This window comes from Callorhinchus milii, unplaced genomic scaffold (assembly GCF_018977255.1).
Source record: "Callorhinchus milii isolate IMCB2004 unplaced genomic scaffold, IMCB_Cmil_1.0 Scaffold3, whole genome shotgun sequence".
Classification (NCBI taxonomy): domain Eukaryota; kingdom Metazoa; phylum Chordata; class Chondrichthyes; order Chimaeriformes; family Callorhinchidae; genus Callorhinchus; species Callorhinchus milii.
Window position 1 is genome coordinate 76,493,376 of NW_024704744.1, and position 15,129 is coordinate 76,508,504.

The 15,129-nt window shown below is 44.1% G+C and overlaps 1 protein-coding gene across 4 annotated transcripts in view; it reads right to left on the minus strand.

Annotated features, from left to right (window-relative positions):
• tjap1 (tight junction associated protein 1 (peripheral)) overlaps positions 1-15,129 on the minus strand; it is a 68,395-nt gene that overhangs the window by 14,127 nt on the left and 39,139 nt on the right. For 3 of the 4 annotated variants that reach the window (XM_007898237.2, XM_007898238.2, XM_042333236.1), the window contains 3 exons: positions 13,002-13,168; positions 9,480-9,508; positions 1,614-1,775 (listed from right to left, as the gene is read on the minus strand). In XM_007898237.2, coding sequence (XP_007896428.1) covers positions 1,614-1,775; positions 9,480-9,508; positions 13,002-13,130 — 320 coding nt within the window. In that variant the 5' untranslated portion in view covers positions 13,131-13,168. Of the gene's footprint in view, positions 1-1,613; positions 1,776-9,479; positions 9,509-11,666; positions 12,837-13,001; positions 13,169-15,129 lie in introns of those variants that run through there. The other variant, XM_042333234.1, reaches the window with a different exon arrangement.

Below are 15,129 nucleotides of genomic sequence, written 5' to 3' on the forward strand. Positions count from 1 at the left end.
CTATTCCCCCTTTCCTCATGTGTATATCTAGCATCATCTTAAATGCATCCATACTATCTGCTTTAACCACCGCTTCCGGCAGTGAGCCCCACATTCTCACTATCCTCTGTGGAAGCAGTTCCTTTTAAAATGCTCTCTTAGATCCCTTGGTTGCTATTTTATATTTGTAACCTCTGGTAATGGACTCCCATGCATATTCAACACTCAGTTACAAATATAAATAATAATCATTATTGCAATGTTCATAACTTCTCAAAACTTCCCAGGTAATTGTTGGCTATTTGTAGGCAAACATAACATTGAATTTACACACAGCAAAGTCCCCCAAACAACAATAAAGTGAATCACTGGGAAAACCCCATTTCACTTTTTTTAATATGATCATGGGATCTTAAATGTCCACCTGAACAGGTTGATGAGACCTCAGTTTAATGTCTTGTTTGTAGGGCGTTACGTTCATCATTGCTGTAGTCTAGAAATTTAGAAATTGTTGTGTAGATTTTTGAAATCCAAAAATGGGGCTTGAATCTACAACCTTCTGACACAAAGTCAAGAATGCTGCTAAAGGAGCCAAGCTGCAGCCTAGTTAAGTACTGGTTATAATCATCTTCATTGAATGCAGTAGCCAGCATTGTGACTCCCGTCTCTACCACATTGGAGCCAATCTGGATCTAATATAGTAATAATAACCTGCAGCGACCTTGAAACAGCTGTCCAGCTGCTCCATGATCGCCTCTTCTCCACCTTCAACTCCCTCTCCCATCCAGATATCCAGGACCGGCTCCAAACCCACCCGCTCCCCCTGGTATAACAGCCATCTCCGCTCCCTGAAATCCCAAACCTGGTTGCTTGAGCGCAGGTGGCAGAAAACCAGCCTCACGGTTCACCACCAGCTGTGGCTCGAGCATCTTCACACCTACCGCTGCTCCCTATCGCAAGCAAGAATTGTGAACTACTCAAACATCATACTGGTGGCCAACAATAGCTCCAAAATCCTTTTCTCCACCGCCCGCCACCTCATCCATGCGCCACCTCAAGCACCCTCAATCATCACAGCTAAAGCTAAGTGCGAAGAGGTCGTGGACTTCCCTCTAAAGGAAGCCTCCGCTCCTGGCTACACCTTTCACCACACCCCCTGGCCTAACCAACGTGGCGGCGAGGTGGCCTTCATCTCTCAAGCACAGAGGCCTGTAGCTCAGTGGTTAGAGCACTCGCCTTGCAAGCAAGACACCTGGGTTCAATTCCAGGCAGGGCGAAACCTTGGGCAAGTTTCCTTACTCCACACGCCTAACAATAATCCCTCCAAAACCAAAAAAAAATTGTCATTTTCAATCCACGACTGTTTGTGGGACACTGCTGTGCGCAGTTGACTGCCGAGTTTCGCCCACAAATATACGGTCAATTCACTTTACAGCATATTCTGTGAAGCACTTTGAGACGTCTAGAAGACGTGAAAAGTGCTTTAATCAAATGCAACCATTATTATTATATATAGACACTTGTTCCACACTTCAAAGCTTTGGATAGAAACTGACAGAAAAAAGGCAACCAGCTGAAATTGCTAATACAAACTAAAGAACTGCTACATATTGGGGCAGCGCAGTTTTGCTGACCTGCGGAACTTGTCCCTCAACTTGTCCATCTCTTCCCGGGCGTGGTTCAGCTCCGTCTCGAGGTAATGTCGGCTGGATTCGAAGTCGGACTCCATCATCTCCAGCTTGTGGGTGGTGTGGTTCAAATGTCGACGCAGCTCTTCATTCTGCTGCTGTAATTGTCTTTTTAAAAGTAAAAGGAAATAATTTGAGGGCAATCCTGAACAAAATAGCAAGAGATCAGAGACTACCAATCAACACAGATTTGCAGAAGGTTCATTTTGGAGAGAGGCGGGGAAATATCGTTCGAAGTGTGACCCAAAAATATTTCTTCGCACATCAGTTACTTACTGTGATGTTACTTACTGCATTAAAATGAAGTGATAATGCAGTTGATCTATATGCCACTAACATGGTTAGTTCACTGACCATTAGTTATGTCTTTTAAATATCAAGTTAACGTTTACACTAGCAGGAGTGATTTATAATTTTTTTTAATAATGCATCAAGCATCAAACTGAGCCAAATAGACGAGAGTCCTGGAATTGATTCTGGCTTGCACTGGGTTATCTGACCTTAGCCAGGTATCCTGTTCCAATCGGTCTTGATATTCCTGGGCCGACAGAAATTAGCCAGGTTTTGATCCTGGGACCTCAGTTCTCATACGCATATGACCATGAATGCCAAGAGGTAAGGTAGAATTTGGAAGGTAAGAGTCCTATAGCATATTGGTTAGAGCACTCGCCTCGCAAACGAGAAGACCTGGGTTCCATTCCAGGGCGGGGTAAAACATTAGGCAAGTTTCCTTACTCCACATGCCTCGGTTTACCTAGCAGTAAGCAGGAACCCAGTTGTTAGTCAATTGGTTAGTCAATTTCTCTGCAAACAGCTTCTCCTCCAGCCCCCGCACCGTCTCGTGCAACGTTCCTCAAGCCTCGGTCCCTCCTCTTCACCCTCTACATGCTCTCCCTTGGTGACATCATCCGCAGACATGGAGTAAATTTCCACATGTATGCGGATGACACCCAACTCTACCTCTCTGCCTCCACCCTCAACTCCAGGACTGCTGGCGTCCTGACCGACTGCCTGTCCGACATCAAGTCCTGGATGAGGGACAACTTTCTCCAACTCAACGTCAGCAAGACTGAGGTCCTCCTGATTGACTCACGCCACCGCCTCTGGACCTCAAGCGCTGGCAACATCAGCCTCCACGGCTGCACACTCAACCTCACTAAGCCAGTCTGGGTGTCTTGTTTGACCCTGAACTGTCCTTTCTCCCCCACATCTGCGCCATGACCGGCACTGCCTACCACTACCTCCGCAACATTGCCAAACTCCGCCACTGCCTCACCCCTCATGCTGCCGAAACCCTCATCCATGAATTTGTCACATCATGGCTCGATTATGGAAACTCCCCCTTCATCGGCCTTCCCAACTCATCCCTTCATAAGCTGCAGATCATCCAAAACTCTGCAGATCGTGTACTCTCACGCACCAGGCTCCGTGACCCCATCACTCCCACCCTCGCCCATCCACTGGCTCCCCATCCCTCAGAGGATCGAATTCAAGATCCTCGTCCTCACTTCCAAGGCCATCCATGGCCTTGCCCCTCCTACCGCTCTGACCTGCTGACTCCCTACCAACCTGCCCGCTCTCTCCGTTAAGTGTGCTCCGGTCTGCTCCATGTCGCCCGCCCGACCCGCTCTAAAAATCGGTGACCCGGCTTTCAACCTCTCCTCCCCCACACTCTGGAACTCCATCCCACAGTCCCTTCGCCTCGCTTCTTCTCCTGCCACCTTCAAGGCCAGTCTCAAGACCCTCCTCTTCGATCGTGTCTTCAGTTGCCTTCCCAACTCTCTGACTTCCCTCACCCCTACCTCACCCCTCCCCCATGCTTGGGTCCTGACTCCTGACTGTCCAGCGCCTTATGACATCCTCCCGACGTGAAGGGTTCTCTATTTGTTGTTGTTGTTATTATGGTGGATCGCTTTCTGGGGGTAATAATCCCTCCAAAATAAATAAATAATAGTAATTTGGTCACTTAATCCACGACTGTTTGTGGGACACTGCTGTGCACAATTGGCTGCCGTGTATTGCCCACAAAATATAGTCAATTCACTTAATAGTATATTCAGAATTCAAAATCCTCATCCTCCACAGGCTTGTTTCTCCCTACCTCTGTGAACTGCTGACCCCATATCAATCTGTCCACTTCCGACGCTCAGCAGGCTCCGGCCTGCTCCACGTCCCACCCCACCTTCAGCCTTTCCGCACCCACCCTATGGAACTCCATCCCACATTCCCTTCGCCTCTCTCCCTACCTTGCCTTCTTCAAGGTATGTCTCAAAATCCTCCTCTTCGACCGAGCCTTCAGCCATTTTCCTACCCTCCCTGTGTTCAACCCTCCCCAATCCTGACCCCCAGCTCGGGTCCGAATCCCTGACTGTCCAGCGCCTTGGGACTGCCTCCCGACGTGAACGGCGCTATACAAATGTAATTTTGTATTGTATATTCTGTGAAGCACTTTGGGACATCTCAATGACGTGATAAGACTCTATACAAAATGCAAAGATTATTATTAATAATATCTTAAGAGTCTGCAGCTCAAAGTCAAAAAACAAAATAAAAATTTTACGTCAGCTTTGCCAGATAATTGGTGATATAATAGATCTGTAGCTAAGCACCTCCTCCAGCCAGTTAACAAATTAGATAGTTGCATCAACATCAACAGAATACACATGATCCATCAGCAGTTTGGCAATTTACTGGAGATTGCTGCAAATGTACATATATTCTGAACCCTATCTGTCTCATTTTGGTTAAAAATTGCAATGATTATTTAACTTCTGTAAATGCTCTAACACAGCAAAATCTCAGTACAGAATGGATAGTATAAAGAGAGCTAGTAAATGGTCAAGTGATTAGGTGATGCCAAACTTGTGTTTTTGTATGAGAGAGGAAGAGTGTGTAAGATGATTTGTTAGAAAAGCCTCACAAGAAATCTGTTAACTCTTGGAATCAATTCAAGCTTGACAGAATGTTTGAGGAGAAATGAATGTTTTTCACAAAAAAGAAAACAACAACAACAAGATTACATTTGTATAGCGCCTTTCACGTCGGGAGGACGTCCCAAGGCGCACAGTGTACAGCATTTCAGAACCGAACTGGGGTCAGGGGGCAGAAGGGAGGGGAGGGGAAGGGGGGTGACCGATGTTATGGTCGAAGAGGAGGGTTTTGAGGCAGAACTTGAAGGAGGCTAAGGAGGGGGTGAGGCGGAGTGACTGGGGGATGGAATTCCAGAGATTGGGGGCCGAGTGGCTGAAGTTTCTCCCATCAATGGTGGGACGTGGAGCAGGCTGGAGCTAGCTGAGCCGAGGGAACGGGCGGATTGGTAGGGAGTTAGGAGGTCACAGAGGTAGGGTAGGGCGAGGCCATTGAGGGCTTTGTAGGTGAGGACCAGGAACTTGAATTGGATCCTCTGAAGGATAGGGAGCCAATGGAGTCGGGGGAGATGGGGGCACGGAGTTTGGTGCGGGAGAGGACACGGGCTGCAGAGTTCTAGATTATCTGCAGCCTGTGGAGGGAGGAGTTGGGAAGGCCGACAAGGAGGGCGTTTACATAGTCGAAGCATGAACAAAAGTTTCAGCGGCCTGAGGTAGTGGCAGAGTCGGGCGATGTTACGGAGGTGAGGAAAGGCAGAGCGGGTCTTAGCTTGGATGTGGGGAAGACAATTGAGGGTCGAACAAGACACCGAGGTTCCTGACTGGTTTGGTGAGTTGAAGTGTGCAACCATGGAGGTTGATGTTGCCAGAGCCTGAGGCACTGGTGTGAGCCAATCAGGAGGGCCTCAGTCTTGTTCACATTCAACTGTAGGAAATTTGCTCTCATCCAGGACTTGATGTCCAACAGGCAGTCTGTCAGGACAGCAGTGGTCCTGGAGTTGAGGGTGGAGGCAGAAAGATAAGAGTTGGGTGTCATCCGCATACATGTCTGCAGATGATGTCGCCAAGGGGGAGCTTGTAGATATTAAAGAGGAGAGGACCAAGGACAGAGCCCTGGGGGACGCCAGTCGACAGTGCGGGGGCTGGAGGAGAAACCATTAGAAGCAACAAAGTGGAGACGGTGAGAGATAGGAATCGAACCAGGCAAGGGCAGATCCGTGAAGATTGAGAAAAGTGGAGAAGTGGTGTATGAGGATGGAATGCTCGACAGTGTCGAAGGCGGCAGAGAAGTCGAGGAGGACAAGGAGGCAGAGGGAGCCCTGATCAGATGTTCAGAATGTCAAAACATATAAAACAGGCTTTATAGGCAGACTGTATATAAGAGCCTACCAGAGTCTGCGCATGGACAGAAAAGATATACACTCACATCTGACTCCAACGCTTGCATTGTTGGCAGCAGTGGTAAGTTCTCTAGATGTACGCAGACCAGTCTTCTAGTGATGCTACCTCCCTCCCCCCGGTAGAACAATGAAGAGGGACCAACTCTAGTTATCCATTTCATAGGGAATCAATTGATGAATACAAGAAGAAGATAGATAATCGGTAACTAACTATATTAAAGAATACAGAGAAACAGTGGAGAAATGGAACGAAGGGTTGCCATAGTTTTAATGGCAAAATTGGATTAACAGGCTAATTAGAAATACATTAGAACATACAGCACAGAAACAGGACATTCAGCACAACTGGTCTATGCCGGTGGCCAACTTGGCCTACTTCTGCTCTTGTGTTGCTAAATTTTACTTTGATTAGTTTTGTTATACAGTAATTGCCCCATAAAAAAAAAGAGCCCTAGTGCAATTTAGTGCTTAGAGCCAACAGGACCCATCATGAAGCCCAGGTCACTGGTCCTTACTGACGTTTCAACTTTAAGCTCAGGTTCTTTAAATTTGACATTTATATAATCCTATTATTTGCAGATATCCAACACCAACATTAAGAAATGATGTTGTCTGCCTCTTGCTATGAAAGCAGAGCGGGCTCAGCATCTGAATATTTCATGCTGAGGTCTTGTATTACACACTTTATAACCAAGAGCTATCTGGTGTTTCAGAAAAACTCAGCCTGCCAGATGGAGTTCAAGAAAAAGGATCTGATGAAGTCAGCCCTATATACAAAAGAACACCCTTAATAATTCAGTTTCTCTTGAGTAGCAAATGAATTGCTACTCATATCAAATTAACAGGGATCAGGTGGCACAATCACCTGTGGAACGCAGATCCACATGCAGGCCAGTATGGCTAGTTTCCGATGCTGGGCACTGGAAAGCACTCGGGAATATGCCCTTGTTTAAGATCCAGTTTCAAATTAGCAAAAAGAGATTCAAGCACAATAAAGCCTTTCGTATTATAGGGAAATGAAGAGCAACATCTGAAAGATAGCACCAGTATAGACTGAAAAGAGTAGTTTACAAGCATCACCAAATTGAAAGATGGGCCCAAGGCAGCAATCCTATTAAAGAGTTTATAAAGAACTGCAATAAGATATAGGAGAAAAGTGAGGTTGTGTTAACTCACTATTACTTTAATGAAAAATTAAAGTAACAGTGAGTTAACATAACCTCACTACCAATTATCAACTGCAGCTCAGACCACGTGCTTGTTACCAAGGAATTCTTTCCTGAATGGTGCCTCAATGGTTCTCAAAACCTCAACAAATCAATTTTAAAATCCTTGTTCTGACTTTTAAATCCAACCACAGTCTTTTTCCTCTCAAGCTACATAAATTTTTCCAGCCTTACTCTCCTCCCCATACCATCCGCTGAATCAAGGGCAATGTTGTGTGGGTCTCCCAACAGCAATCTCCCTTTACTTAGGCATACATTTGTGTTTTTTGGTCAGACCAATCGTTTCTCACAGAAACCAATCACCTTGCTCAAGATTATCTAAGCTAAATTACTAAGGGCTCCACATCTACATGAAACATTTCTGTTTGTTCAGTATAGAGTGTGCACTCTCTTCTAAAAGAGAGCCCAGTTTAATTGATTCCAGTGAGTTTAGGCACAGCCTGATAAGAGCCAAAGCGAGCATTGGGGTATGCTGCAGTTCATTCAACTAAAACTGCACAACTTGTCATTGGCAAACTTCCTGTTGCTTGACCAGCTAGAACCAACATACCATTGGTTTTCACGGTAATCAAAAATTGGACATTTGCTATTACTAGTTTGGAGCTCAGAATGATTTGTGGCTCACCTTTCATAAGACCATCGCTGCACATTGCTCACTCACGTCCTGGATTTTTTTTTAGGTGGCAGGTTAGCTCAATTAGTAGCACTCTTGCCTTTGATCGGGAGGTTGTGGGTCAGCCTAAGCTGACATGGTTCAGTACTGTCTAAGGTGTTGCCCTTCAAATGAGATGTAAAACTGAAGTCCCTTCTGTCCAATTTATTGTCCACTGGAAGAAACTCTTCTCTTTTCCAATTGTGTTACAAGATCTTTAACACCCACAAACAGAACCTTAGTTTAACAGAACTTTCAGCAGCTTTCACTGAACTGTATGAGCTCAAGTTCCAACATGGAGCTTGAACCCAACCCTTCTGACGCAGAGGTAAGAGTGCGACTGAGACAAGTTGACATTTCTTTTTAATAAAGTTATGTTTAGCAGCTCTAATATTGGCCTTACAGAAGTTATGAGCAGAGATGTTGGCTCAGGATGCTTTAGACATAAACAAAAGGCAGATTTTGTATGAGACTCATCAGAGAAGCAGAGATGCAGTGGTCGGGGAACAATGAACTATGAAAGGCATACCAGTCAGAATAACATCTGTCACTTCATAGGCAGACAGACTCATCAGAAGAAAACAATTTAGCGCAGAGAAAATCTGGAACTAATTTTTGACCACGATCAGGTTTAAATATAAATATTGTACATGTACAAAGGTAAATCCTGTACTATATCTTTTCAGACACAGATGAAGTATAATATAGGGAAGTGTGAGGTCATCCACCTAGGTGGCAAAAACAGTAGAGCAGATTATTTTTTAGAAGGGGAGAGACTAGATAGTGTTAGCGTTCAGAGGGACTTGGGTATCCTTGTACACCAGTTACAAAAAGATAGTTTGCAGGTACAGCAAGCAATGAGGAAGGCTAACGGTATGTTACAAAAGGGTTAGAATATAAGAGTAGGGAAGTCTTGCTGCAACTGTACAGGGCCCTGGCGAGGCTGCACCTAGAGTATTGTGTGCAGTTTTCGTCTCCCTATTTAAGAAAGGATGTACTCGCCTTGGAGGGGGTACAACGTATTCACTAGGTTGGTACCAGGGAAGAGGGAGATGAGCTTTGAGGATAGGTTGAGCAATTTAGGTCTATATTCTCTAGAATATAGAATGAGAGGTGATCTTATAGAGACCTATAAGATTATTAAAGGGCACGACAGAGTAGATGGTGGGAGACTTTTTCCCCTGGTTGGAGAAACTATAACCAGGGGTCACAGTCTTAAAATTAGGGGTAAGCCCTTTTGCACTGAGTTGAGGAAAATCTCCTTCACTCAGAGGGTAGTGAATTTATGGAATTCTCTACCCCAAAGGGCTGTAAATGCTCAGTCCTTGAACATATTCAAGACTGAGATTGATAGATTTCTTGTGGATAAAGGGATTAAGGGATATGGGGATAAGGCAGCTAGGTGGAGATCAGCCATGATCTTATTGAATGGCGGGGCAGGCTAGAGGGGCCGAATGGCCTACTCCTGCTCCTAGTTCTTATGTTCTTATATTCTTCTTATGTTCAAATAAATTAAAACACAGAAATCTCTACACAGGAGGAGACAATTCAACACAATGTATCTGTGCTGCGATAGCTGCTCCGCTGGTTTAATTTCCACGCTTGCTCTCCACTACTACATATCTTTCCATTAGTGCGTCTTATAACGGCAATAGGAAAGCACTTACTTAATTAGGTCTCCATCGGATAATGGTTCCTGGGAAGAAAAGAGAGAGATGGCTATCAGATTGGTTTGTATATCCTGCAATCAGTACCATTACTTCAATAGTTAAAACAGACTTTCACATGATGGAAATAGGAGGCCAGCCTGTTCCACAGTTAAGTCTCCCAACAACTAATTCCATTTCCCCATCTTTTTTATCCAAATTCCTTAATATCCTTATTTACCAGGATTTCTCTCGATTGAATGCTTAAATTGACTTGGAATTTTGACCCCTCTGAGACAGTCCATTCCATATTCTCATAATCTCTTTCCAGATATTTTTTCTAGATTCTTTATTGCACTCATTTAAAAGTCCTGGATTCCACATCTAGAATGAATGATTCGTAAATACCTTCATTACTTTGATATTTTGTGGGACACTGCTGTGCGCAATTGGCTGCCGCGTTTCGCCCACAAAACACACAGTCACTGCACTTTACATTATATTATGTGAAGCGTTTTGAGACATCTGGAAGACGTGATGAGGCGTTATATCAGATGCAACGATTATGATTATTAGCACAAAATAATGAGGGTATTCAAAAACTTTAGGTTGTCCTGCATTTTCCAAGCACAGAGTGGTTTCATTTTATACTGACCCTAATGAAACAAATTTCAACCGAATAATCTATAATTTTGCTAAATTCAGGAAAGATACCCAAGGACTGGAAAATTCAATACAACCAGAAAATATTAAAGATTGTTTCAAGTCTGATTAACATCAGATGGCAAAAAAAAACTTTGAAACAATAAGAAATCAAATGAATAAACAGTTGAAGCATAAGTTGTCAAAGAACAATCAATTTACTTTTCTGGCAAGCTTTCCTGGGGAGAATTGGGCATCATTGTGATACATATGGACATAGATCATTTACCTGTTGAAAAGGAGAGCACCAAGGAATAAACCCCTGAGGAACACCACACATGACCATACAGGGACAGGAGAAGCTTTTAGGGAAGTCACTAGAGTGTGAAACAGTGAAACCAGGGAGGTGCAGAGCCATTGAAATGTACTGGGGAGCAGGTACAATGGAAAAGAGTGGAGTGGTCAACAATGTCTAAAGTGTAAAGAAGACAAGGTTGCAGACAGAGTGGATATTATTTGTGGCTTTGACCAGGACTGCCTTTGCCGAGGAAACTAAATTTCTAATCAAACAAGACAAAATTCAATTTCAGCAACCACTACATAAAGCCCTTGGTCTAATCAGGGAAACATTATACGTTAGTTCAGTCCAGAGCCTTAAAAGTGAACAGAAAAATAATCTCTCCAGCCATTACACTGCGTCTAATCAAAGCTTGAGCTGCTTTCTACTCAGTGATTACGTTTGCCCAGATTATACATTGAAGCAGCTTTATATCCCACATTTTTCATCTTTCATTGCGCAGCAGTGAACAATTTTTTATTGAATAGCTTCAAACTAAAATCTGCGCATGAATGAATATTTCCTTGTAGGGCATATGCTCAAACACCTGCACTAATATCGTAAGCAACAAAAGCAACTTGCATTTATATTGTGGCCTTGGGGGGGGGGAGCATCTCGGAGATATTAGCAACGGTATAGCTTGATGCTGAACTGGAAAGACGGGGGGGGGGGGGGGGGGGGGGGGGGGGGGGGGAGAATGATCAAAGGCATGGTTAATTAGAAGTCTTCAGGTGTGATTTGAAGACAGGGAAAGAGGAGGCAAGACAGAAAAATTGAGGCAAAGAGTTCCAGAGATTCTGGGAGTAGTGGATGAAAGCATGGCTGCCAATTGTGGAGTGGAGGGGACAGATGTTAACATTTTAAAGATGCAGATTTTTCTTGCAGCACCTATCAACCACCACAAGATGTCTTTTGTATGCAGAACGTCTCAGTCATATCACAACATCACACATAAAAGGCGGTTGCTTACATTTTGTAGCCTTTCATAGCTAATTGCTTTCTAAGAACAGGCTTTTAAAGCCGGCAAAGATAGAACCCTTATCACACTTGTCTCCAATTTGAATTATTCTGTAACGCTTATCTATCCGACCTAATAACACAATACAATTTGGTGAACAGAATCCAGTGCATATAAGTGACAAGTACAAAGTAGGTTCTCAAAGTGTCTGGTGCCATTACCATATACTTTACACACTAGCTGAACTGTTATGTTTTGATAGTTACCTTACCTTCTTCTGCAGACCAATGATGATAGATGCCATTTGCAGGGCAGCCAAATGTGTATCCTGATCTGAATCCAGAGCTGGATTTAGGGAAGCTCGACATTTGTCGAGAACATCCTTCTGGCTGTCTCCAGCTTCAAGATACTGAGGCCACACTTCATGTGCACCCTTTTCATCCACTGCATATCCTTCCTCATTATCCTCTCTCCACAACCGGGTTCTTTTTTTCTCTCTATCTTTTCCTGTTTTGACTCGCTCCCCTGTACACTTAGGATATTGCTCCATAGCTTCTCTCCGCACGTCTATCACCTCTCTCTCTGCATTAGAATACTTCTCAATACTATTCTTTTTTACTAGGCTTTGCTTTCTAACCATTTTGGGAGTTGCATCTCGCTTCATCTCCTGGAACCCCTTCCTGGATCGAAACCCAATTTCCATACAGTTTCTCTTCTTCCACTCAGACAGATCTCGATTTACCCCCAACCCTCTGGCCAACCCATCTCTCTTAGCCTCTTGCATTTCTCCCTGGCAGTCTCTGGACTGGAGACCAATGTCTTGGTTTGCCCCCAGTGAGCACTGATTATTCACTAACCCTTTGCCTTTCGCAGCTCTTAATGACTGAAGGTTGCACGGACTCAGTACTCGATAAGTGATCTCATCCAGAAACTTTGAAAACTTAAGTTTCTCCTCTATGATTCTCTGTGCTCCTGCTGACTGCTTACCCTGAAAAGAAGCCCTTCTGCCCTTGTCCCCTTTCTCTTTTTGCTGAGAAGAAAGATGAGCTGACCTATTCTGGACTAGCGCCTCAGCTGACCTGGCCTTCCGGAGATTTTCAACCTCGACTCCCAGCATATTTGACTGCTTTAGAATTCCTTTTCGGGGCAATGGGCCCTGTGTTCTGCCCAGGCCCCGGAAACCCAGGATCTCAGCAGGTTCTTTAAAGACTAAACTACGCTCTGCATCCATGATTTTCTGTGATGGTCTGGAATCTCCTTCCTCACCCAGGAAAATCATGAGTGTTTCCTTGCTTTTACTCCTAAACCTATTCAAACCTTGTGCTCTTGAGCAGCTGGCATCTTGTCCAATTGGCACCTTGCCCAGGCTTTCACTGCTGTACTCAACAGCAGACAGGCTTCTGGTATCCAGCCCATTGAACCAAGGGCTATCGTCACTTTCACTGCTAGAATCCAGAGACCATAAGCAAGAAGAGAAGCGAGCGTTCAATGTTTCTGGTTTTCCTGAACATTTTTGCACTCTCGCACCTATTTCATCAACCTTGTCAGTATAACAGTATCCCCTGTGCGTCAGAACCAGACCTTTGCCGTTTCTGCACTCAGTTACCTGGCTCTGCTCGGATGGCACAGCTGTCCCTTCTAGCTCATCCCTAAAAACTGGTGGGTCATGCCGAATCTCCCGGTGCTGGGGTGGTGCCTTCCGGTATGGCTTCCTTGCAGTTGGTGTGTGACTCATTTTCAGGAACCCCTATGCTTCAGTTTCCACCATAAGACCTGCCAAACCCAAATGAGACGAGTCACAAACATTTTGTGGAATGAAATAAGTTATAAAAAGAAGCAGCTCTGAGCACATTTCACAATCCCTCCCCCTCCTTATCCACCCAACTAGCACTGACCTGCAAAATTGATAGCACACCAGGAAATCGTTACTCTGCTGCAGGGACAGGGAGCTAGCATAGCTGTTGATGCCGATGACTGTCAAAAGGACATTAATTCATGTGTACTGCCTACACATACCAGGAGAGGAAAATAAGCCTTTGAGCTAGCGATTGATCAGCTGCTGACATTAAAAAGAGCGAATTTGCAAAGGCAGATGGGAAAGTTACAGAGGCCATTGATTGGCAGTAACTCCTTCATTGATCAAACTGTCTGCAGCTGCCAATGACAGAGTGGTTTATACCATTGAATTAAAGAGTCAATTTTGCAAGTATATTAAGTACTTTGTATCTCACCCTTTGGATAAGACTTTAAACTGATGCCCTTTCTGCTTATTCAAGTGGATGTTAAAGTTTCTGTGACATTTTTGAAACAAAAAGGAGTTTCTCCAGGTCTCCTGGCCAGTAATCTTTTCAGATAAATTAGTAATTCCCTTCATAGTTGCTATGTGCAATTTGGCCATATATTTGCCTTCAAATATAGAGTCACTATACTTGACAGCAACTCTCTGTGAAGCGTTTTGAGATGTTTTTGATGTTAGAAGACTACATCAAATAGAAAAATTATTTGTTTTAATTCTCCTAGGGGTGGGGGAAGTGGGATTTTCTTGAAGCTGATCTGGCTGTAAGGTGACGTGCTTAGCAACAGAATGTGGGAATCAAGTCAATCCTCTGTGACGGATTTGGTTCATAGTTAAGACACTGCTGATGCTAGCCTCTCTTGTCCATGGAGGGGTAAACCCACTCAGTGGGGCAGGGATTCTTCTTTATTTTGGTTCCTATTAATACTGCAAGACAAAACTCTAACAGTGAGTTAGGTTAAGCAGCAAAAAGCTTGACAGGTAGTGCAAGTTATGTGGTTTTAACTGGTTAAACTTTAGCAGTATCGCAACGCATACTCGGCAATGGCACTCACCAACCTGCACCGAATATGCTTGGAATTAGGCAAGCGGGATGTGTCCCTTCAGGGAGCGTGCACATTCCTTTCCAGACAGAGGGAAATTTGTTATTTTCAATAATATTAGGGCAGCTGCAAAGGCATGGAGATATACTATAATAGACAGTGATTACAGTAAAGAGCTTTGAGATGCTTCAGTATGACAAAAAAAATCAAGTTCTTTCTTACAGAGATCAAAATAGTAGAGAAACGATTATGGCAATCTTCAGATTGCTGCCTGTGCTCTGAAAATCTCCATGTAATTGTCACTTTGTAGGTCACCTAGACTATAAGGAATTTCACGTATTAGAGCTCCTGCCTCAGTGAGAATGAGAGGCCAAAGAGTCTGCATTTCTAATGAGAATGTTGTCCACCTCTAATAAAACCAATAGAGGAAGAAAATATATTAGTATAAACAAACAAAACAAAACTCAAGCTGTGGTTCACAGATAATGTAGTAGAGAAACCTTTTATAATACAGTAGTTAGCGATCCATAAAATCCCAACCACTTTACAACAGGGCACAATTACTGGTTAATGCCTCTGCATTCACTGTGCTTGCACACAGAAAGCCGGTCAGCTTCCCAAGCTAAAAAAAACTAGCCTGACCTGTGGCTCTTCAGGTCGCCAACAACTTTTACTACACATTGCGCAAACAACCTGATGATCTGGCAGTCAGCCAGTTGGGATTTTGAACTAACAGACTGACATTCCAGTACAGTGTTGAGAGTGATACATTGTCAGAGGTGTTGTCCATCAAGTGAGACTTTAAACTGGGGTTTTGTCTGCCTATTCAGGTGGACATTAAAGATCCATGGCCCCACTAAAAAAGAGAAGGGAGTTTCCTCTGGTGTCCTAACCAA